The 25,508-nt window shown below is 46.4% G+C and overlaps 2 protein-coding genes across 5 annotated transcripts in view; one reads left to right on the top strand and one right to left on the bottom strand.

The window, feature by feature from the left end:
* The window catches only part of ACAP3 (ArfGAP with coiled-coil, ankyrin repeat and PH domains 3), a 135,589-nt gene extending 130,248 nt beyond the window's left edge, over positions 1-5,341 (top strand). For 3 of the 4 annotated variants that reach the window (XM_033156309.1, XM_033156310.1, XM_033156312.1), the window contains exon 26: positions 5,144-5,341. In XM_033156309.1, the coding sequence (XP_033012200.1) occupies positions 5,144-5,250 (107 nt within the window). In that variant the 3' untranslated portion in view covers positions 5,251-5,341. The remainder of the gene's footprint in view (positions 1-5,143) is intronic. The other variant, XM_033156314.1, reaches the window with a different exon arrangement.
* A 3,161-nt stretch (positions 5,342-8,502) lies between these two features.
* On the bottom strand, positions 8,503-20,371 carry LOC117050945 (phospholipase A2 homolog otoconin-22-like). The gene is made up of 4 exons (XM_033156913.1): positions 20,270-20,371; positions 9,591-9,832; positions 8,775-8,881; positions 8,503-8,648 (listed from the first exon to the last, which is right to left on the bottom strand). Exons 1-4 carry the CDS (start codon positions 20,369-20,371, stop codon positions 8,503-8,505), a joined length of 597 nt encoding a protein of 198 aa, XP_033012804.1.
* Between the last annotated feature and the right edge of the window lie 5,137 nt (positions 20,372-25,508).

Raw genomic sequence — 25,508 nt, 5'->3', positions numbered from 1 at the left:
CACTGAGAGCCAGTGTGGTGTAGTGGTTAAGAGCGGTAGACTCGTAATCTGGGGAACCGGGTTCGCATCTCCGCTCCTCCACATGCAGCTGCTGGGTGACCTTGGGCTAGTCACACTTCTTTGAAGTCTCTCAGCCCCACTCACCTCACAGAGTGTTTGTTGTGGGGGAGGAAGGGAGAGGAGAATGTTAGCCGCTTTGAGACTCCTTCGGGTAGTGAAAAGCGCGCTATCAAATCCAAACTCTTCTTACACAAAGACATATACTAAGGTAAAGTGTGCATTGAAAAAACCATATATACAGTATTAGTAAAAACAGTTCATGAAAGTGCATCACATTAGAGGAAGCTGTTTTGCAAAAATGTGTGTTTTGCAAAATTGCACACACAAAAATATGTGTATTAGGAGATGTTCGCACAAAAATGCTGACAAATTTCCATGAAGACATTTTGTAATGACACACCAATGTAGAAATATGAATAACTGAACTTGGAAACATGAGACACAGAGAGAAACCCAAAAGGATAGTTTTGCCAATTCCTACCAGTTGTTCTTGTTGGGCTGATACCGGCTGTCCACCAGAATTTTTGCACAGTTGTGCTTGAACTTGGCAAGGGAAAATTCTTGGCTATAGATAGCCAAGTCAAATGTGTGCATGTATTACTTATTTATTATCCAATTGATGTCTTTGTAGGGTACGATCAAGATACAAAGTGCTTTGCAAGGTAACAAGGCAGGCTCTTGCATCACAGAGCTTACAGTTTTGGTTTTGGCAGAAGCAAAGTAATGATGCTGTAGGTACTCATAATTACCAGGTTCAGAGTACAACTTCAGTGCATTCGTAATGCTTACTGATATGCTGAATCCGGCACAGTTCTTCTCTGGCTCAGATTGCATTGCTGAGAAATAGCATTGCAGGAGCCAGGGGCCCTGGGAAACATAATGTTCCCATGGAACCTGAGCCCATAGAAACTCAGATATTCGGGGGGGGGGAACCACATGCCTCAGATTCTCTGGCAGCTGGGATATGAATATTGCAGTGATTCCAACATCAGGGAGGGAGGGAGAGAAGCCTAATGACTGGCTTCTTAGCAAGTTACACATCTGACACAATTCTTCTCCAGCTTGGATTGCATTCCTGGGAAAAAGCATTTCTGGAGCCAGGGGCCCTGGGAAATGTAATGATCCCAAGACACCCGAGCCTATAGGAATTCAGGTGTCTTTGGTCCTTGGTCATCAGGGATGTGAATATTCCAGAGCTCCCAACTCCAGGGAGGAAGAGAGAGATACCTAACGGTTGACACTTTAAACTTGGGTTATACAACCACAGCACAGAAAATTGACCAGTTGGTAAATGTTGGCCTATAGTTTGGAGAGGAGCCTGGATGTGACCTGCGTAAACCAGCAGCTTCCAGCTCTCTGCACGTTTGGGCTGGCTCTTTGACTCAGTTTCTGTCGCCAGAAGATCTCCCTCCCTGTGCTCTTCCAAGCAGTTTCCTAGAAAAGAGGACACTGGGTCAAAGGCTGGCAGCTTGCTGAAAATAACACCCTGGAAGAATCTTTGAAAAGTACATACCAGGTTTATCCGCTGGGTGATCAGTTGTGTGCTCAGTAGCCCTGAGAGGATCAGAACGTGAGGAAACAAAACAAAACAAAACCCTCCATCGCTTCCCAAGCTAAAGCCTCCATTTTCTCCTGCTGCTTGCCACTCTCCGCTTATTGAATGGTAGGAAGTTTTGGGAGGTAGGCAACTTTTGGCCGGAGAACAACACTGATAGGCTTGCCATACATCCAGGAAAACCCGGACATGTCCTCTTTTGGGGGGCCAACATGCACATCTGGGCAGATTTTTGCATTTTGAAGGAAATGTCTGGGTTTGGGGGCGGGCTTGGGCTTGGGTTCAGGCTGCTGTGTACACTGCGGCTGCTGCCAGCCCGAGCTGGGAAAAGAGGCTCCTCTTTTCCCGGCTTGGGCTGGCTGCTCTTCAGGCTGCCCCCAAAGGGTACCCTAGGCTAGGCCAGAATCTAAGAAGATGCTCCAGAAGATGCTCTAAATCAGTGCACAGCTGGATCACATGTAGGATAACCATGCACAGTTTCTAATGCAGGTAGAGATTGCAGGGGTCAGCTTTGGTTCAATTCAGATTTCAGGGCAAACCTACCTAACTCATGCCACCCAACACACAAGCCAGAACACAGCTGTCCTTTGAAATCTGTTGAAATACCAATAAATTCTTATTAAAAAAAATGAAATCTGCACTTCCCCCAAATTTTATACTCTGATTTTATTGGCTTCTTTTATCCCATTTATACCCCACATTTCCTCCAAGGTGCTCAAGGTGGCATGCACACTTCTACCCCGCTCCTCGGTTTAACCTCACAACAGCCTTGTGAGGTAGGCAGGCCGATATATAGTGACTGGCCCAAGGTCACTTGGTGGAACTTCATGAAGATTTAAACCCTGGTCTCCAGGGTTTTAGTCTGACACGCTAACCAATACAACATACAAGCAGAGGCCCCTGTCTGTCCACTAATGGAAACACTGGTATAGATGACTTTTGACCTGCTCCAGTGGTGCGGTCCGTGTACCTTACCGCACATGTGATGTGACAGCTCACTCATGTACACCATCAAGAAGACCAAGGGGTAATCTGATCTTCTGACCCAATTCACACTTCGCAGAGCAAAATGCAAAGCAAAGCACAGCTATCCTTTGACGTTCCCACAGTTCTCTGAATTTTCTGGTGCAGTTTGGCAGCCAAATGATGTGTACAAAAATGTGTATATATTTTTTGGGGGGTGTGCATGTGAAAACGCACACATTTGTGAAGATGATATATAAAAAACGAATCATATTCAGGAAATTGGCTTGCAAAAATGCATGCATCAGGCAAAATTGCAAATAAAATAAAAGGAAATGAAAGAAGTCCTGGCCACAAGGGGAGCATAAAGCCATCAGGGCTCCAAATGAATCCCAAATGAATATATGATTTGTATCAAATGGAGAGAGAGAGAGAGACAGACAGACAGACAGACAGACAGACAGACAGACAGACTTGTCCTCTTAAGTGGTAGTAAAAAGAAAGGCACAGAGTAATATTCGTTTCAATTTACCCCCTTTCATTCTAGAGCAAATGCACACCCATAATTACCATTTAAATGTTCACTAAGCTTCTGGCCAGAAATACAGGAATGTCCTTAAGGGTGTACGTGCAGCATGACAGATCCTGAAACTGATTTTTTTTTCTTTATTTTTTTTTTTGTCTGCATCCTGGTATATTCCATGCATTTATTTATTTATTTTGCATGTATATAAGTATCATGTATGCACCTCCCATGGACAATGTACTGTCATTTCCCCCCTTTGTACCAGTAGTATCCTTTGTTTTTAATACAGGTGGCGACCATCTTGTACATGTCCAACTGATGTGTGGGTCATTTTGGACCTGGAAGAGGGCAGAAGGGGGGCAGAAGGGGCAGGGCAGAACAGGGTGTAATGGGGCAGGGCGGAGTGAGCTCATGCATGCTCCACCGATGCAGATCGGGGCCAGGAATGGAGGCCCCCCCACTGCAAAATAGCCACCTCATAATTATTTGGAAATCTGCAGCCATCATATTTACATTGTATTATTCCGTCTATTTCCAATGTTCAGGGCTGAGTGGCGTTGCTTATGTACCACCCACAAGTAAAGTATCGGTGCAATTGCACGGACCCCTAGGTCAGGGGTGGGGGGACTGTATTGGGAAGTTTTTCAATGTTTGATGTTTTAGAATATGATGGAAGCCACCCAGAGTGGCTGGAGCGATCCAGTCAGATGGGCAGGGTACGAATAATAAAATAATTATTATTAGCCACATTCCCTTCTGGGCAATCTTTCGAGGGCCACATGCCAGTGGTGGGAGGGGCCAGAGACAAAAGTGGGTTGATCAGCACAGCTAAAGGTTACCTCTGTACTTCAGACTTGTTTCTACAAGCACGAACACAACACTTTTTATTCTCCATCCAGACAAGCAAGAGGCATTATATACACACACCAGCTGGACATCAATACAGACGTACCTTGGAAGTCGAACGGAATCCATTCCAGAAGTCCATTCGACTTCCAAAACATTCAGGAGCCAAGGCGCAGCTTCTGATTGGCTGCAGGGAGCTCCTGCAGCCAATCGGAAGCCAGTCGGGTTCCAAAAAGCGCTTGAAAACTGGAATGATCACTTCTTGGTTTTCAGGAGCCAAAACGTTTGACTCCCAAGGCGTTTGAAAAGCAAAGTACGACTGTATTTGCAGTGTGAAGCAGGAACAGTGAGGAGTGTGGCCTCTGAGGAGTTCCAAGGGCCAGATGGAGATGTCTGAGGGGCTGCATTTGCTTGCTGTGCCTGAGGTTCTCTAACCCAGCCCTAAGGAAAAGGTGGTTAACCTGTGGCCCTCCTGATGCTGCTGAAACTACAACGCCCATTGGCTGCAGACAGCAAGTTCAAGGAAGAGGGGAGTTTTAGTTCAACAACATCTCTGGAGGGCTACAGCTTAGCTGCTCCCACCCCGGGGGGGGGGAGGAGCCCCCAAATACCTCAGTGAGTACTGAGCAATTGTATCCAACAATTGGAGGAAAAGCTGAAAACGGAACGGAATGGAATATCCCGAAAGGGGCATGGCTGGTGGTCTTGAACCCTGAACAGCAGCATTCTAATGTGCCACAACACTTTGTTGCCATTCCCACTTGTAAAATGTGTAAAATGCTTGCCGTTTTCTTTTTCTTTCTTTTTTAATGTAATGGAAGAAACGTTTAGAAAATTGCTGGGCCAATAAGCCTTTAGAGAAAGCACATTAAGGACACATGGCTTCCCTCAAAGGGAGCTGTAGTTTGAGGGAGCTGGGAATGGTAGCTCTGTGGCGGGTAAGCTGTAGTTCCCAGAAGTGCTATTTTTCTAGAAAAAGAGGTGTCAGAACTCGCCATGAGCGCCTCCCTCGTTCTCTTAGAATATGGAAAAAACAAGCCCTGGTTCACAGGATTCTTTGGAGGAAGCCATGTGCCTTAAATGTGCGGAAGTCAGCGTTGTCTGTATCTTTTCCTGTCTCCCTGTTAACGCTGATTTCACTGAAGAGAAAGGGTAGCCAGCTCATCCTTGGTATCTATGTCTGTCTTCTACAGGAGATGCCACCTATCTCGACATCTTCCGCGAGTTTTCTCACATGGCATCCAACAACCCGGAGAAACTCAACCGCCGCAGCCTGTACTTCAGCCACTCCTACAGATAGCCCTCAAAACCACCACGGACATCATCTGAGAACGCTGGTTCCTTTCAAGTCCAGAGGGAGGGTCGAGATTACGTGCCGCAGACGAAGCCGAAGGGACAGAGGTGGCTGGTGGCTGAATCGGGTCCATCCAGAACGGGAGCAGTTTGACCCAATGTCTCTGGTCACCTTACACAGCTTTGCATTGATCGCTGCATCTCCCCATGGTCGCCATCCCACAACCAAATGGCTTTCCCCCTACATCCCCTTCCCCCCAAAAAAACTTCCAAAGAGGATATACACAGCCCTACGAGTAACTAGCCCATGTTTACAGCCTGGAATGAAATTGCTTGGAGAGAGAAACCTATTTCTTTTTAAAGTAGGGATCGAGAACTTGTAGATATTTCGGACCTTGCTGGACCTCAGCTCCCATCATCCAATAAATAGTCAAGGATGATGTGAACAATGTCCGCAAGGCCACAGCTTCCTCATCCGTGTTCTAAAACGGAAGCGGTGAATTTGCGGCCTTCGCGTTATTGGTGGGTTGCAACTCCCATCACCCCTGATCGACTGCTTGTGCTGGCTGAGGCTGATGGGAGTTGCAGCCCATCAACATCAGACAGGCCACGGGTTGCTCACCAATGTCCTGCTTCCGCCCCGCCGTTGCCCTGGACGTTTGATCTCACTAGCCTCAGGTGACTTGGCAAACTGGTTTTTACAGCCTTGGGGCAGGATGGAAAGTATCAATTTTGCTCACTGGGGAGATTAGATTGCTCCGTAGCATCATTCAGGAGCACTGTGGGGAACTAAAAATGATGAGCGAGCTTCCTGGCTCACCACTAACTGCAGTCAATCCACCACCACCACCACCCCGCCCTCAATATATTTCATAAAAACACAGAATTGTAGAGCTGGAAAAGACCCCAAGGGCCATCTATCTATTCCCACCCCTGCCATTACTTACCATTTTCCTTACCCTTTCTGTGATTTCCCTTGCCTTAAGGCCTAAAATAAGTTCCCTCTTCCTGTTTTTAAAGCATGGCTTCTTCTTCTTCTTCTTCTTCTTCTTCTTCTTCTTCTTCTTCTTCTTCTTCTTCTTCTTCTTTCTTCTTTCAAAAACAATGTTCTGTTGTTTTCATAGATAACGGACTGGTCAGAGAGCCTGTACTGGTACAGCCTCTGCCGCCCAAACTGCCTCTTGTTGAGCGTGTATAGAAATTTGTGTTTATATGCTGGAAATGTAATATATCTCTGGGCAAAAAAGAAACGTATTTTTTTAAAAAAAATGCTTGCGGCGGGAGGGAAGGGGTGTGCATTGCAAGGGAGGGAAGAGGGAAGTCCAAACAAGAGGGACGGACGGACCTTATTTACAAGATTATAAATAAAGACGGGTGACATTTTTCTCCCGGGACATTAGGCGTGACTTCCTTGTCAGTTTCTCGGATCTAGGCCTCTTTGAACCAGGTGAGAAAATTATGTCATGGGCCTTGCTATAAAGTGATATTTATTGGGTACACGTTTATAGCTTTGGGGCCAGCTGCCAAATCAGATATAGTAGTTGGTTCCTGAGAAACGGCAAAGCAGAGCCGAGGTATTTATATGCAGAGAAAGAAATTTGCACACAGTCTGCAGTAGGATCAGGCGGTGACTTATCGGACCTCCAGTTGGCTGTGTCACTGTGCCTTTCTGGGAGGTACAGAGGAAGGCATGAGGTCAGCATGGTTCAAATGCACCACCAATTGACCCAATCTGCTCCTTCCACTGGCGCAACTGCACCACCGCAACATCGCAGCTGCGACATCACACTCCAACATTGCAGTTACAACTGCGCCACGCCCCCCCCCAAATAATCAGCCATAACTCTGCTGCTCAGAGGTCAAGGGAACGTTGCTGCCCCACCATGCTGCCTGCACAGAAGGTCCCAGGTTCAATCCCCGACATCTCCTGGTAGGGTTGGGAATGAAAAACCCTTCAAGAGAGCAAGCGTGGTGTAGTGGTTAAGAGCGGTGGACTCGTAATCTGGTGAACTGGGTTCGCGTCTCCGCTCCTCCACATGCATCTGCTGGGTGACCTTGGGCTAGTCACACTTCTCTGAAGTCTCTCAGCCTCACTCACCTCACAGAGTGTTTGTTGTGGGGGAGGAAGGGAAAGGAGATTGTTAGCCGCTTTGAGGCTCCTGAAGGGGAGTGAAAAGCGGGATATCAAGTCCAAACTCTTCTTCTTCTTCAAAAACATAAGTCCACCAAACTCCACCCCAGTTGTTCCCTCCAAACCTCAACTCTCCACAGGCCTCAAATGTCAGTGCAAAAGCTCCCGTGATTGCACTTGCAAAGGCTCGTGGGATTGCTAGACGCTATTTTTGCGCCATTTGCGTACTCTTTTAGGGCCGTTTCCCTCCCTTTCCGTGCCACATTCGGGTGCGCATGCACACAGTTGCAAGTCCCTCGGACACATGCAAATGGGGAGCTGCCTGCAGTCTGCTCCCAATTCCACACAGGCAAACAACATGGAGATACCAATAATATTTTATTTGACTCAAATGCATATTATTACTATTGCCGTTTTGAAAGGTTTTTATGACATCCAATCAGCAAAATGGTTTGCATTTCCGCTTGGTAGGTAAATTCTTGTGGGGGGGGGGGGGGAGCCAGACCAGGGATGCAATTCTAGTGCAAGAAGAAGAGCGCCCTAAGATATGAGGCACACTATCCATCAGGATTAAGCGCCCAGGCTATGAGACAGAGACAAGTCAAGCAAAACAGAACAAAAACAGCCTGAGGGGTAGTCTCTTCAATGGAGTACAGAGGGAGATATTGTATCCAAAGCTGGTCCTACTCAGGTCCTACTATTGAAAACAATGTACATGGCTAATTTAGGTTTGCTCATTTCAGTGGGTTTACTCCAAATACAACCCAATGGATTTACCTTGGGTTGTACCCAATGTCTGTCCTACTCAGAGTAGACCCACTGAAATTTACTGGGCATGACTAACCTAGATCCATTAATTTCAGTGGGTCTGCTCTGAGTAGGGCTTAGATACAACCCACAAACCTTCGCTTCAAATAAAACAGAGGGAACATAAACGGCAACTTAATTTTCTAAATGCTTCTGTTGCTTTCAGTTAACCTTACACAAAGCTAAGAACCCCAAAATAAAAATATAGGCTGAACCCACCCTTTATAATAATCAGGTAGGCTGGGCTCCCCCCTGAATCCACCCCCCTACATGCCGCTGACAGGGATCTCCTCAGGTTCTGCTTTCTGTAAAAAATGTGGCTCAACAAAATGGCCGCTGTGCCTTGCAGTTGCCCGCTGGGTGATTCTTGAACTGGAGGTTATAGGCAAAGAGATGCTTCCAGAAGCAGCTGGCTGCTTTTTGGTCACATTCGCACACGAGCTTCTCGCACCGGTCCCGCGACTTGACTGCAGAGAGAGGAGAAAGGTGGTAACCTCAGCATCAGTTTCTGCAAAGAGGGGTGCTCTGAGTCGGGGGAACGGGAATGGAAAAGATTCGAACCAGCACTCTGGCTGGATGCCGGACCAACTCACCACATTTAATTTTATCCCTCTGGGCGTAGAACCTGTACGAGTGGGTGCTTGGGCTGCAACCGAACATCTCAGCCTTGTTGTAGCAGCAGTCGTGGCTGTGGCAGCACCTGTGTGTGACGTGAAAACAAGATCGCAAGGAATTGCTATGAATCAGGCCCATTCTGGTGCCATTTTAGTTTTTTTTCAGAACTCAACATCCTGGGACTTCTCTGGTTCTGGAGCACTGTGGGTTGTTGTTAAAGCGCATCTGATATTTAAAAATGGTAACTGCCATGTATTTTAATTTTGCCCACAATGGGCTTAGTTTGGAAAAACTAAGATGGCGGCCACAACCGTCGTCTCTGGCGGCCCATGAGATTTCCCCAGTATCGCACAGCATGTTTCTGATGACAGCAAATTCAAGCAGGAGTCTCCCTCAGCCCTACCTGAAGATGCCGGGGATCCATCCTGGCACCTTCTGCTTGCAAAGCAGATGCTCTACCACTGAAAGTGTCTGTGGTATAGCCCTGCTGGGACTGGTTCATATCATAATGCAGGTGTCGGCAGTTTATTTGAATTATCCTCCGCATGAAACAAGCTCCTTGTCTGTAGAAAGCAAGCATCTCAGAGAGGCTGGGCAAGACACTTCCTCCCAGATATGCTTGTTTGGTGCATGCAGGGATTTCATGTATTTCTTTGTATGGGGGAGGCACTCAAATATGCAGGTCCCCCATCCCTGTTCTTGAGACTCCCGTGACTTGTAAAACCCCTGAACTGTAAGAGAATGATGATAGCCCAAGAGGTGAGCAATGACTGGCAATCTCAGGTGAGCCTCACCTGTCGATGGCGTCCACGGGGAAGCCTTGAGTCCCTGCCCCACAGTGGCACCCGTAGTTGGTGAAGTTGGCCAGGCTGTAGGTGACGGTGCTCATCTGGATCATCTCATTGAACTGGGAGGCAAGACCGGTCACCAGAGAGGCTCCTGAAAGAGCAACAGGGTCTTGTTTGGAGGGAAGAGTAAAGAGGCAGGGAGCAGGGGTTGCAGATCGAAAAGGCAAGGGAGTTGATGTGGAAAAGCACTGTTTGTGGTGGGGATAGCAGTTGAGGTCCCTTCCTGAGGGGTTGGGATACCTTTCCTCCCCACTGCCACATTCCCTCAGAGGTAAACCGTTCTCAGCCACTTGCTGGCAGTGCGTAGGGCCAAAGCCACCTCCTTTTCCTTCCTTCCTTCCTTCCTTCCTTCCTTCCTTCCTTCCTTCCTTCCTTCCTTCCTTCCTTCCTTCCTTCCTCTCACCAACTCTCTCTCCCCCCCACCCCTTTCTCTCTTTCCACCTCTCTCTCTGCCATTCTGACACCTCCTTTCTCTCTCCCCACGCTGATTTAAATTAGGCTGAGGATCACAGGTAGTCCTAAGGCTGCTGGTTGCCCAGTCCTGGACTGAGAGTTGAGCCTGTTCATGAAAGAACTGGGAATTAGATCATGCATGCTTGTGGCATGAGCAGTCAAAGCGTTTGGACTGGTGAACCTGCCTGGAGGCCAGAAGTAACCTAGTGGCAAAAGAAGATTGCTTTAAACTCCTGCCTAGGGGTATCATAGAATCATAGAGTTGGAAGAGACCACATGGGCCATCCAGTCCAACCCCCTGCCAAGCAGGAAACACCATGACTGTGAAAGGAACACCCAGATTCAGTGGCAGTATATCCCTGAATACCAATCGCCAGATTTTTTTTCCCTTCCTCTTCCCACATTTGGCTGCAAAATGCACTGCCCTCAGGCTGGTTTCTTGATGGCAATGCCAGCATAGGGTGATGTTGCATCACCATGAAGCCAAATCAGAGTGAAGCCATTTTGAGGGCTTGTGAGTGTGTGTGTGTGTGTGTGTGTGTGTGTGTGCTTGCCATCAGTTGCCACCATTGCAGGGACCACAGTGGAAGCAAAGAGTCCCCATCCCATAGACCCCTCTTTTGAACAACAACAACAGTTGTGGAAAGAACTCTCAGCTCTACTGAGGACACAACTATAGCAGAAAAGTAGACTTACCACAAGCCAGAACCAGTAGGAAGATTGTAACGTTCTTCATGGGTGCAGCTGAACGGAAGCAAGCCAAAGAGAGCCTTGTTCAGTTGTCGAAAGAAGGGCTCTGTGCAATCGCTTGGGTGTCTGTGTCAGTTTATATAAGCAATCCCAACCAGATATTTTGGGACAAATGATGTCCCCATCACCTCCGCCCCCAGTCCTGGCTCATAATAATTATACTCGAGGACCAAAGCAAAACAAGGCTAGGGACCATAATTATCTAAGAAGTGGGATTAACAAACATCAGGGTATATATATATATATAAGTGGTGGCAATCTGAGGCTACATCCATACTACACATTTAAATCACTGTGATACCCCTTTAAGCACCCATAGCTTCCCACAAAGAATCATGGCACCTATAGCTTGTTAAGAGCGCTGAGAGCTGTTAGGAGACACCTCTCGCTATTCCCCTTGCAGAGCTACTATTTCCAGATTTTTTGTGTGAAGATAGATTGGTTGTTAAACCACTCTGGGAACTGTGCATAAGAACACCAGAAGAGCCATACTGGATCAAGTCAAAGACCCATCTAAAACTTATTTATACATCTGTCACATTTATATCTCACCTTTCCCCCACCCCCCACCCCCAAGGACCTCAAAGCTCTCCCCTTCTTCATTTAAATTCCACAACAAACCTGCAAAGTAGGTTAGACTGAGAGGGACAGTGACTGGCCAAAGGCCACCCAGTGGAGAGTTTCAAGGCCGAGTGGGGGATTTGAACCCTGGTCTCCCAGGCCTTAGTCTGACACTCAAACCACAGCACCACGCCAGCTTTCGGCCCAATATTCTTTTCTCACAGCGATAGCACCATGTTGCACGTACAGAAATAAATAAATGATGGATGCATGGCCCAGTACATCACAAGTGCAATATTCCTTCATCACTGACATGTGGCAGAATGCATCCTCAAGATACCCCAGTCTCAAGCAGCCCTGAGCCCAGTTTAAAGATGAAGTTTCATGAGAGGTTTTGACGTTGCCCATCAATAGGACCTGGGCAACAGATTGAACAAGTACACAGTAGAAATGATCTACAATGAATTGAAAAAAATGTTTAAAAATACCTTCCCCCCAAAAACCCAGAGTCCTTTTTGTTGGGGATAATTCAGATGGAAATTCCCAGGTTATTTATGTATGCTACTGCTGTGGCCTGTATTTTGTTAGTCCAAAAATGGAAAACAAGCGAGGTCCCAACTAAAAGAAGAATGGCAACTTGAAACTGATGGAATATGCGCAGCTTGCAGACCTAACATATAGAATAAGAGAACAAAAAGAACATACATTTAGAGATGATTGGAAAAAGTTTATTGAAGATATTGGGGGGGGGGAATTGTGTACACTTGAAAACGCTGGCAGCATTAAGATAAATTCAACAGTGTAAATAAGTTTTGATGGATGTAATAATGGGATACTGAATGGTTTGGTTTATGTAAAGTATGCAGGGATTTGTGGTATGCAAAATGAACCATGGAAAGAGAAGAAGGGAAGTCTTTGATGTTGTAAAGGGTAAAGGGAACCCTGACCATCAGGTCCAGTCGTGTCCGACTCTGGGGTTGCGGCGCTCATCTCGCTCTATAGGCTGAGGGAGCTGGCGTTTGTCCGCAGACAGCTTCCGGGTCATGTGGCCAGCATGACTAAGCCGCTTCTGGAAAACCAGAGCAGCGCATGGAAATGCCGTTTACCTTCCTGCTGGAGCGGTACCTATTTATCTACTTGCACTTTTGACGTGCTTTCAAACTGCTAGGTTGGCAGGAGCTGGGAGCGAGCAACGGGAGCTCACCCCGTCATAGGGATTCGAACCGCCGACCTTCTGAATGAGTATTCAAAATTGTAAAACAGAAAATCTAATAAAAATTATATATAATCAACAAGTTAATTTCAGGTTCCGAATACCGCGTGGAAAAGGGTAAATTGATAATAGGTTGCCTTCCTTTTCTATTTCAATCCACTGATGATGGCCAGGGTAAACAAAGGCTGATGGAGAATGAGCAGGCCATTGTGTATTTATCAGCTGAGATCATGGCTTTGTTTGGCCCGGAGGTCTTGAGAAGCGGAAACATCTCTGAAAAGATGACAGTTTTGGAAAGGGGAAGGAAGCATTTAGCTGGAAGGAGGAATCTGAATCCCGTAGAAAAGGAGAACTGGGAGGTGCAGGGAGTCAGCAATGTATCCCAGTGGTAAATTAAGAACTCAGGATGTGCCTTGCTGGATCAGGCTGATGGTCCATACATGAAATTCCTGCTTCTGGGCTTCCCATTGAGGCATCTGGTTTGGCCACTGTGAGAACAGGATGCTGGACTAGTTGGGCCAATGGCCTGATCCTGCAGTAGCCAGGCTCTCCTTATGTGATGCTTGGGACCTGTTTTAGGGAGAAGGGAAAGACGTCTGTCCACAAGTCTGCAATTTTTCTATTGGGTGAACCATATATATTTAGTTATAGGTAGGTTGCCTACCTATAGAAGTCTGGTGACTTCTGTTTCAGTGTATCTGAAGAATTGTGCATGCACACGAAAGCTCATACCAAGAACAAACTTAGTTGGTCTCTAAGGTGCTACTGGAAGAAATTTTTTTAATTTATTTTTTTGTTTTTCATATATATTTAGAACCGTGAAGGTGGCACATTGCTTTTCCTGCAGGAACTGATAAAGGGAGAGGGGTGCTTAAGTAAGAACAGTATGCCAGGTCAAGGAGATTTGTGATTTCAAGTTCGTTTTAGGCTTTTTAGTCATTTAGCTTGCATATCAGTTTATTCAGATTTTTGTAACATTTGTTTAAATGCTTCCTTTTAATGTTTTTTAAAAAGAGGGACTATATATATATATATATATGGACCCACGACCGCTAGGTCCAGTCATGTCAGACTCTGGGGTTGTGGCGCTCATCTTGCGTTACTGGCCGAGGGAGCCGGCATGCAGCTTCCGGGTCATGTGGCCAGCATGACAAAGCCGCTTCTGGCGAACCAGAGCAGTGCACGGAAATGCCGTTTGTCTTCCCGCCGGAGCAGTACCTATTTACCTACTTGCACTTTTTGGTGTGCTTTCGAAGTCCGGTTGCAGATGACTCTGGGGTTGAGGCACTCATCTCGCTTTACAGGCAGAGGAAGTTTTTTTAGTCATGTGGCCGGCATGACTAGGCCGCTTCTGGCGCAACGGAATACTGAAACCAGAGCAGCGCACGGAAACGCCGTTTACCTTCCTGCTGGAGCGGTACCTATTTATCTACTTGCACTTTTTGGTGTGCTTTCGAACTGCTAGGTTGGCAGGAGCTGGGACCGAGCAACGGGAGCTCACCCCATCGCAGGGATTCGAACCGCCGACCTTTAGATCGGCAAGCCCTAGGCTCTGTGGTTTAACCCACAGCGCCACCCGCGTCCCATATATATATATATATGATGTTATCTTATCTGCAGGGGAAATTCATCATTTTAAGTTTGTTTATGTTGCAACAGTTTTATTTGGGTCTGAGTTAACTTCCATTGATGCAATCCTTTGTTAATTGCCTACAATTAAACTTTTGTTTTGTGATGGTCTGATGACCAGATAGAAATAAACCTGATCTGACGTCATCTCTTCCACTCTGTAATGAGTGGCTTCACTTTATCTTTCCCCTATTCCACTGATGCAATTTTTGTGTGTGTGTGTGTATGTGCTAATTTTAGCAACTGCGGTCACAGAGGTCACAGAAGTCGAGGTCAAACGCCAGAGGAGCAGTCGCAGAGTCAGAAGAGAAGACGTTGCAATGTTGTGGACGATGCTCAGGAGCTAGAGCAATGGGGTTGCATCACACACATGCACACACGTTCTACATCGCATCACTGTTATTTCGGCTAGCTGTTTCAAAGACTTAGCAATGCTACAGGAAAATATTAGCCAGCATTATTTATTCGTTTCTTCACAGCACCCACAACCCTTTTCATTAGAAAGCCTCTCACAGAGGCTTTGCGAAAATCCCTTTCCTAACCTTTGCCCTCAGGTGCACAATCTCAAAAATTCATGACGCATGAGGAAAGAAGGAAGAGGAGGGAAGAGGGAAAAGGAAAGTTCTTAAAGTTACAGCCAGTGTCAGTAGCGATTCTGGTGGCTTTGCCCTTGATAAAGAGGACACCCTTTTCTCTCTCCCTCTTTATGCTAACTCCTTCCTTCCTTCATTCCTTCCTTTTCCTTCCTTCCTTCCTTCCTTCCTTCCTTCCTTCCTTCCTTCCTTCCTTCCTTCCTTCCTTCTCTCTCTCTCTCTCTCTCTCTCTCTCTCTCTCTCTCTCTCTCCAACCCCCTTTATGCAAATAAGGCAAGGGCTGCATGAAATTAAGCTGAGAGCCATATGCAGGCCTAGGGCTGCAGCTTGTAGCCTGGGTACATCTGTCCCCAACATGAGAGATTTAGCTTTTCAGGGTCCAATGGAAGGGGAAGGGAATGCCGACAATTCATGTTTGCGGCATTTCCGAAAGGCGTCCTCCAAACCCTTCCAAAAGGCAAACGAGGAACAGCGATTCGGTCTATTCCAGAAAACTGGGCCTGTCTCTGGTTAACAGGCGTTGGGTGGTGGTTGTTGTTTTTTTATGCTGCTGTTGCCTCATTGATTGTCTTCCAAAGAAGCCAGCTGTGCTTTTGACTCCGCTGTGTCATGATGTACGTGCAAAATCCAGTTTGGGCTCGCTTGATGGTGATTTATGCAGGCTCGAAATTGGTCGTGTGTTTAAGCCAAAATGCAGGATGGGCTGATGGGGATCGGCTGGGGATCCTAACCGTAACTCCACCACCAACACCTAGCCCTTCGGGAATCTGGTGCCTTTCCAAATGCCCAACTCCTTCCTGGTTATATAACATTCCTGAACTCTGCTGAGCAGGTGGGTCAAGGGTAGGGAATGGAGGAGAAATTTTATTTGGTTTGGGCCATGCTCAGTGGTAGAGCTTTCCTGCACACACAAGGTCCCAGGGGCAATCCCTGTCATCTCCATGTTGGACGGGAGAGACCTCCTGCAAGTCAGTGACCATTGGTCTTGGCCAATGGTCTGACTCCCGCTATAAGGCAGCTGCTTATATTCCTATGTCTTTAGGGAATGCCCATAACCCAGTGGACAGAGAATCTGGTTTGTATTGTTATAGATCTGGGGGGGGGGTGGTCCCCCGAACCCTAGAAATTAATAAATGCCAGGGTTTTGATTAATTGGGATATGGATTAAAGTGCAGAACGGTGCCAGATGGGGAATTCCGGGAATACGTATGCAAACCAGCCTGGCTGGCTGAGTGAAGAGCAAGCCTGTTAATATGAGAAAACGTGTTGATGGGCCATTGGGGAGGGAGATGTTACCAAGGTGATAGGGTGTATGTTTGAGGGGACAGGAAAAGGGTTTGTTGGAAGAAGAAGCAAGAGGAAGAGCTGAGATCCATCTTGGGAAGGCAGGGAGAAGATTGCCTGCGCTGGTGCCTCTTGAAATGACCATGCCGTAAGATCTGGACCCACTCCATGCAGACCAAAGAAGAAGAAGAGGAAGAGTTTGGATTTGATATCCCGCTTTATCACTACCCGAAGGAGTCTCAAAGCGACTAACGTTCTCCTTTCCCTTCCTCCCCCACAACAAACACTCTGTGAGGTGAGCGGGGCTGAGAGACTTCAGAGAAGTGTGACTAGCCCAAGGTCACCCAGCAGCTGCATGTGGAGGAGCGGAGACGCGAACCTGGTTCTCCAGATTACGAGTCTACCGCTCTTAACCACTACGCCACACTGGTTTACACAAAGGTGTGAATAGGTGAAGAAACGGCAGTCTCCACCAAGTCTTCCTTTGTCCAAAGGGACACAGACCCTGTGTGGGACCCCGTGGGCTCATGCCAACGCTTGGCAGAGAGAGGGGGCAGGCACCCGACTTTTGTAACAGTATGCAGGCTCTGGGTTCAATCCCCAGGTAGGGCTGAAAGAGTCTCCAGTGTGATACCCTGGAAGAGCTGCTGCCAGTCAGTATAGACAATACTAATGTAGATGGTCTGCACCAAAGGTCTGACTTGGTGTAAAATAGTTTCCTACCACCCTTGTCCCTCAACCGTAGCTCAGTGGTGGTAAACCGGCTTCCTGTGTTCCTATATAAGACAACTGATTCCATTGACATTGTCAAGCCACTCTACAAGATGCCTTGTAAGTAAGTAAGTAAGTAAGTAAGTAAGTAAGTAAGTAAGTAAGTAAGTCACTCAGGGTGACGGGCCTTCCCTTTTGACCTGCAGCTGCTCCCTTTTGCCCTTTTCAATTTCTCCACCACCCTTCCCCAAGTATTGGCAAGGCAGCTCATTGTCAGCTCGCCCCAAACCTGCTCTTCCCGGCTCCTGCAAGACTCGGCAGTTCTGCAACGCTAGAAACTCGTGGAACGCTTTGCTGACTCCTCTTGCAGCCAGCTCATATCTACGGGTGCCTTCGGCTCCCTAACGGGGACAGTAAATTACAGCCCTTGCACAATGTGTGGTTGTGCAAGCCTTTGGGAAAAAAATAAATAAAAGAACAAGGTGACCCATATTTAGCTTCTCTTGTGACCTAATCCAGAGATCTTTGAAAGCTGAACCTCCGCAGAAACAGGTGCATGAAAGGGGTGAGACGGCTGGTCCATTGCAGCCAAGCTGGTGCCAAATGTATTGCTCTGCTTTCCTTTGGACCACATCAGCAAGACAGAGAGGGTGGTCTTGTCATCTGGGCAGCCCAGGACCTCCACACACGCTGGCCAGGCTTGTGCCCTGGGAAGGTCAACTTGGTGCTGCAAACTTTGACTTCGCCCCCCCACAAAGGCTCACTCCGCTGTCTCTCGAGACAGGCGGATAACAGCAGCAGCAGCAGTGTTTCAGTCTGTGCACTGCTTTGGGAAGAAAGAACTGATAGCTCAGGGTGATGGATCTTCTCTTTGGAGCTGCAGCTCCTTTTTTGCAAATCCAGTTTCAACCTCTCCACCACCCGCCTTTCCGAAACACTGTCAACGCAGCTTATTGTTGGCTTGGACCAAACCAGCTGTTCTAGGCTCCAACGAGACCTGATGCTTCTGTAGCGTTTGAACTCAGGCAGTATGAGGTTCTAAAGACAAACTGAATCGCATTTCTTCCTCTAGCCTTAGGTGGTACCCAACAATAGTGATACTCAGAGTAGACCCACTGAAATGAACAGACATGACTAACTGGGTTCCAATGCATCTCCTCTGAGTAGAAAGTTGAATGTTAACCTTAGAATGCTGCAATGCAGCTCCCATCACCTCTGATTCCATTGGCCATGGTGGCTGAGGATGATGGGAAATGGAGTCCAACAACATCTGGAAGGCCATAGGTTTCCTATTCATGATGTAGAGACAATACTGAATTAGGTGGACACTTAGTCTGGCCTGTTGTTGGATTCTACTCAATATTGATCCAGAGTAGATTCCAATGTATAGTTAGCAGAGCAACAACTTAAGCACGTTGCAGGATTCCCCCAAAATAGACCAAAGGCAATTAATATTTCATCCAGTAGAGCTTTACTGCTACTGAAGGCAAATGAGCATAATGGTCACAGATCCAATGGTCACAAATCTATCCATAAGAAATCCAGTTGTAGCAGACTTAACTTACACTTAGAATAACTTATAATAAGTTTAAACCTTAACACTATATGCAGAAGAAAGAGCGTTAGAAAGAAAGAAGGTGAAACCCAGGCTCCTTCTGGCCTTACTTTTATAGTCAGCATGACCTTGACAGAAAGAGATACTGGTAAGAGAACCAGTTTATTTTTTTAAAAAAATAATTTTTATTATTTTTTGCTATACTACAACAACACAAATCCAACATACATTCTCATACATTTTTCAATTTTGGCTGACATAGCCATGACTTCCCTCAGACCTTCTACATGGCTTTCAAAGTTATATCTTAATAATATACTTCTTTAATCAACCATTGCTTACATTGTCATAAAATTCCTGCTTACTCTAACTACCATACTTACAATAATATTTCTACACATTAACTACAAAACTTCTTGAAGTCCTATTAGCGTATTCAATTGTAAATTGTCTTTTAAATAATTCATAAACTTTAACCAGTCTTTGATGAATTTCTGGTCCCGCTGTTCCCGGATTCTTCCCGTCATTTTATCCAGTTCTGCATATTCCATCAATTTCACTGTCCATTCTTCAGTAAGAGAACCAGTTTAAGCCAGCTGAACTCAGCTTCTCTGAAGGAACAACCCAAACACCATGAACCTTCTGCTTCCAGAACCCTCTTGAATTAAGTAGAATAGGAAAGATCTCTGCACATCAGATAAATACTTTCTGCACTAAGAAATACAAACTAACATGGCCTGGTCCCATATGGGCTGAGATGGTGAGAAATGTCTCTTTAACTCTCTACCCCCTATTTTAATCACATGCAAAAGAAGTTTTGGTGGATGAGGTCAAAAAGCCCATATTCATTTCAATGGGTCTACTCTAACTTAGTTGACACAGCCCTAAGAAATGTTCTCCTCCTGGCATGAAGGATGGGGGGGGGGAGAGGATTCGGTTTTCCCATTTTTTTCTATCTGATTTGTGCTTCCCATAACAATATGCAAACTGAAACACTGCCCTAAATTTTGGCAAACATTTTGGAGTTCTCCAACCAATAACATGTACAAAAGAGTGCTACTGAGATGCATGCGTTAGTGAAAATAGCATGCAAGTGTGTGTTATCGTCAGAAAAAAACTGCATGCAGAAATTTGTGTGCATGGCAAAATTACCGGTATGTACAAAAAACATGTGTATGAGTCGAAATCCTTACTAGAATCCTAACTGATTTTCATGAACTGATTTTCATGAAAATCACAAACTGATGCATGAAGGAGAACTGAATTGAAGGTTGACTAAAGGAGAAATGGAGAGAAACCAAAACTGACAGTATGGCAGGAACTGTGGCAGTGAACATCAGTTGCTGTGGTTTCCCATTGGTGTCTGACGTATTCTGATGTATTTTGCTAGTTTATGATCAAAGCAATAGTATTTGGTTAGCTTGCTTTTTTAGGGTGGGGGGAGGATCTGAAGCTTTTGCAACCACTCCAGTAACATCGATAGCAAGCCTTGAGCAGCAAGAATTCCACTCATACCCAGAGATGTGAAAGAAATCTTGCTTAGCGTACAGTCCCAGGAATGCTGCGTCACCTTTCCGGATGGATAAATAAAACAAGCACAGTTGATTCCAGCCAATAGAGGGCAGTAGAGGCCACCTGGAGCCCATCTTCATGTAGGCTGTGGCTATTGACATACCAGGTTACGATTTGCTCGTCTCTCCTGCCCAGCATTGCTTATCCTCTGAGGTTATTCCAAAGCTGCAATCCTTCCACCCACCTCATTTCAGCCAGAGAAAGCAAGGAATCGGAACTTGCCAAGCCTGTGCTCTGTCGTTGAGTTACGGCCGTTCTCCACCAACACACCCATGAGCCAGGGGCAATTCCTCCATGCTCAAACCACGGGCGAGTCACACGACTTGTCAGCCTGGCTGGGTGAGCTGATTTTGATCAGCACAGCTTTGTTGAATTTCTTCCCACTTGGGTGGGACTCAGGACTCATCCACGCTATCTTCCCTATATACATAAAAATGTAAGGTGGTCATCACGCAGCCCCCATTGGAGGATTTGTAGTGCCTCATCAGAATGCCTCCATTTGAGAAGCGTCTATCCCTTCCCAAGGCAGACTGTTCTACTGTCAAAACAGCCTGTGTCTCTCTTGAGTTTGAGCCTGATTCTGCTTCCGTTTCATGGAGAAGGCTACCACTGCTTACCAGCTGAGTGCTGGTGTGCTCAGCTCCTGCTTGAAGGTTTCCCAGTGGTTGGCCACTGTGAGAACAGGGTGCTGGACTAGACAGGCCATTGGCCCGATCCAGCAGCCAGGCTCTTCTTCTGTTCTTAAATCTAAGTAACAGCATTGTTGCTGTTTGTTGTTTAGTCGTGTTCGACTCTCCGTGACCCCATGAACCAGAGCATGCCTTGGAAACTCTCACTTTCTTCTCAAAGCTTCTCCTTTTTTATGTCCGTGGAGTTTTCTTGGCAATGTACTGGAGTGGTTTGCCAGTTCCTCCTCCAGGCGGATCACATTTAGTCTAAACTCTTGGCTATGACCTGTCCATCTTGGGTGGCCCTTCACGGCATAGCTCATAGCTTCTTGGAGTTATTCAAGCCCCTTTGCCATGACAAGGCAGTGATCCATGAAGGGGAAGTAACAGCATAGGTGTTGGTAAACCCTTCTAGCCTGGATTTCACTGACAATTACCTGGAATTAGCAGTTGTCAGCAGTGTCTGAAGAACAATTAAGACCAATTCACTGTTATATGAAGTATGGGGTGAATGCAATGCAGTTAATCAGTTAATCTCCTAACTCGTCGCCACCCATCTATAACATAATTTATTCTTCGCCCACTTCCATCTGACAGATGTCCCACCTACTTACCAGTCTTTCCCTGTGACTTTCAGCTTCCCTTTCCAGTTTACTTAACAACCAAGAAGTTTCCTTCCCTCCTCCAAACACAACCACCCAACCTTGGATCAAGCTGGTATTTTGAGCTTTGAGTGGGGGGAACCTGTAGAACCTAAAAAGTACACTGTTGGGTCTGGCCAATGGCCTGTCTAGTCCAGCATCTGGTTCTGAAAGTGGCCAATCAGATGCCCCCCAGGAAACCAGTGGCCAGGTGTCAGGCAGCAGAGGAAGCAACTCCCACAGCCAGGTGCCAGGAACATATAAGACAAGGAAAAGTTCTTACCAACTGCTTTTTATTCAATATTTACAGAGAGAGAAGTGTGGAATGCAGCCTCTTGGAATAATGGTGTTGTCCCCAGTGAAAACTGCCCTCTGCCTTTGAGCTCTTTGCTCTCCTACTTTCAAGACTTGCTGGGTTCTGGGAGAGGGCGATCTGGAATGCTTTCTAAAGACACTGTGTCCATCAGCTGTCACCCCCTGGTGCATCCTCCTCTTCCTCTCCCATTATATCCCAGCTTTCCCCCTCATCCACCTCTGAGCTGTGACCTCCCTCAGTCCCCTGTTGTAATTCTGAACTGTCTTCTTCTTCTCTGGAAGGGTCAGGCTGGGGAGGCGGTCTCCACCATTCCTCCTCTGCCCAGTCCCTGACAACAGGGCATAAAGGCAACAGGCCTTCCTCTCTGTTACTCACAAGAACCCAAGAAGAACCCTGAAGAATTTGGACAAAGGCCCATCTAGTCCAGCTCAATGTTCTCTCATGCCTCTGGGAAGCCACCAGAATCACAACTCCTCTTTAGTGTCTTCCCCCTGTGCCTTCTCCAGAGTGACCCTAGGAGCCAATCCTCAGTGGCTGACTCACCTGATTGGTTCCAATCAGCAGAAAGGTGAGAAGCCCTCTTCTCAGCGGATAGAAAACTCCCCTTTCCTGCTGATTGGTTGGCTCTAGGAAACTGGAAACAGGGACCAGGCCACAGAAATCACAACGGGTCCTCAGCCCCTAGACTACTGCACCTCTGCCTTCCATTCTCAATGGGCACCAGCTACCTACAGGATACCTCTGTGCCTTCAGTGGTGAGAAGAAGCTGGATTTCCAGCATGACTGTTTAACCCACTGTGAGTCATCTGCTCACAGGATGACTGCCATTGCCATAACCTTGGCTGCATCAAGCCTGTCAATCGGCAGGTTGGGGGTATGTCATAATTTGGGGAAGCCCGATATCCTCCCCTTTCATTGGGGTGTTCCTTGGACAACATTCCTGCCGGCTTTCACACTTACTTATATAAGCCTGGTAATTGGAATGGCTCTGGTTTGTGGGGGTGGCCAAGGGGTGGGTGCATTCAGTTGCCTGTTAAATGCTTGCTGCAATTTGTGCTGTTGTTTTTCAACCAACAGGCTAAGAACAACAACCACGAAAGGATTTGCAGGGCTTGGCATCACTGGGGAGGACAGCGGCATGTTTCCTATTGGCCTTTTTTGATCCTGCTCTGGCCGACTTCTTGGCTGAGGGAGTTGCCTAAATTGGCAAGATGAGTAAGGCAGGCAACGCCCCATGGCAATGGAAGGAAACAACCATCCAGTTGAACGACATGGAAACTTGGGAAGCAGCCGTATTCCGAGTTAGGCCATTGGTCCATCTAGCTCAGTATTGTGTACACTGACTGGCAGAATCTCTGCAGTGTTTCGGACAGGCATCTGAAGATGCTGAGGGTTGAATTTAGGACCTTCCCCATGAATAGAGAACTCCCGCCCGCAATGCAGGAGGCCCAGAATATTTGCTTGCTTGCTTTTTTTAAAGGAAAAAACTGGGTATTTATAAAGAAAGTAGGAAAGCAAATGGTGAAGGCAATGTTCTATGGCTTTTTAGGCAGATACAATGGCATTGCTGCTGCTAAGGATACTTAGTGACTTAACTGCTTTTGCCAAGTAACCAAATGGGTAGGAATGTGAGGCATTTCCTACGTCTTCTTTGCTGAAGAGATTTTCTCCTTTTCAACAGGAGCAGCTTGCAGCGAGAAGTACAAAAACAAAGTGAAAGATGCCTTGGAAGGCATAAATTCAGCTGGGTAAGGCTTTTCTTGTATGGAAATACAATTATGGGGAAAGCTTCAGTGGTTGACTTTCTGTTAGCCATCTTATTATTTATATGTGGGTCCAATTTTGGACCGTCTACTGAAGAGCAGCAGCTCATAATGTTCTGGATTATCATTATTATTTCATTTGGATGAGTTTGGATGGAACCCGTTTGTTTTGTGAAAGAATGAACGTGAACTGGAGCCAGTGGCTTTTCGGACAGGGGGAAGTTGAACTAGTTGCGTTTAAATCTGAATGACCCAAGCTCAGGTGATTTCCATTTGAGCGATAATTATATATCCAAGCCCATCATGGCTCTTCCAGGCTGCAGGGGCAGGTCCATTAAGGAAAATGGGCCACTGCCCCATCAAACTCAAGCTGGATTCCTCCAACTCCACCTGACTTATTTACATCCAGTCCACGGTGAGGCCCTGACTGTCACCTTCCTCCACCTGAGTCTCAGGTGTTGTCCCTTGTAGAACTCGGCAGGAAGGAGGATGGGTGCTGTCTGCTACTGGCTCTTACTCAGCCAATCGTTGGCTCCGGCTCCACCTACTTTTTGGGCTCCTGCCGCACTAGGGAACAATCAGCAGTGGGGACAAACTATGCCGTGCTCCTCTTAGAGTGATGAGCTTCATCTCGTTTACCCCAAGAAATTTCAAACCCCGAATAAAAGATGCTAGTCGGTATGAAAAGATACATGCAGCATTTTATTACAGGAAGGTTACAAAATAACCAGTGCAGTTTGCATAGTTTTGTTCTTTTTAACCTTCAAGGCGGCAAAGCGGTAGGGGATGGGGACAAAATAGGAGCACAATAAATTATTAAGTTACAGCCACAAAAACAGGTCACTTTCCCATAATTCTGCCCCCCTCTCCCTCTCATACATGCACACACTCAAAATAAATTACAGTCAAATGTTCGCCTTCAAAATGTATCTGCATCCAACCATCATAGAATTCAACAGCAAGGCAGATGGATATACAGTACATATTTCATTCACAGAAAATAATAGATATATAGATAGATATCTACAGGATTCTACCCAACACTAGCCATACCACTGAGGTTAATGGACACGACTAATTTAGGTGCATTAAATTCAATGGGTCTTCACTGCATGGGGCTTACTTGGACCCACAGTGATCTCAACCGTGTGGGGATAGATTCAAACTCCCCCTTGCTGAAACAATGCTACTTGGACTTATTCAGAGAGACATGTTTATCACTGGAGGACTAACACAAGGCATAGTGGTGACCCCCAGCTTAGATTGCCACTTGGCATGGCAAACTTCAAGTGATGAACAGGGATGACTGAATGAGCCCTGAATGCATAAAGTGTGGTGCAGCCCTGAGCTCTGGTGATCATCAAGAAAGCTTTCAGGTACATCCAGACATCTATTTTCTGGATAAAACTAAATATTTCATAGTTCAGGATTTCAGGATGTCCTTTATGACAAAGCAATCTTCTGAATACAGTTGGAATATTTCTCTTTTTTGGATCAAGAAACCATTATGCAAAGGAGAAATCTGGCACATTTTGTGTAAAGCAAAAGTTCAATGTGCTTCCCAAGAATATATCCGCTTACTTTAAAAAGAACAGCAGCCATTATGGACATTGTTGGATTCTGAGGTCTAAAGAGGGGAAATAGGTAAAGAAATCCATTTGAAAAGTTGATATTGGCTTCCAAATTTACCAATAAAATGTAATATTTAACTAATTTCCTGAGTGAAGAACAGCCAATCAGAAGCTGTCACACTGCCAGCCACTCAAAAGAGCTGACTTTGCATAGTGCTGTTCCCTTGCCACCTGAAGGGGGCGCTGTAACTTGAGTACAGGCAGTTGCTAGGCTAGACGCTGGGGGTTCTTGGGCACCTATCCTGCTCCATTCAAGCTACTGTTTTTCCTCTTCACATTTGAGAACTCAGCTTATAAACCCTAAACTTCACATTTTAACAGAGACAGCACACAATCATAATTAAAAACACGTTCGTTGCCACGGATTTCAGAACTCAAACAGGAAAGAACTACCTGTCAAACAGAAGAGGTAACCTGGGCATTACAATCAGCGCGGTCAAGTATTCATTGCATCCCTCTGGGATCCCAGAGGCACTGTTAACACAGACAGAAGAGAACATAGCCTCGTAAATGTTCGCTAGACA

The sequence above is a fragment of the Lacerta agilis genome, chromosome 8, assembly GCF_009819535.1.
Source record: "Lacerta agilis isolate rLacAgi1 chromosome 8, rLacAgi1.pri, whole genome shotgun sequence".
NCBI lineage: Eukaryota > Metazoa > Chordata > Lepidosauria > Squamata > Lacertidae > Lacerta > Lacerta agilis.
Note: the sequence above shows the minus strand (reverse complement) of the source record. Positions and strands in the feature narration are given on the sequence as shown.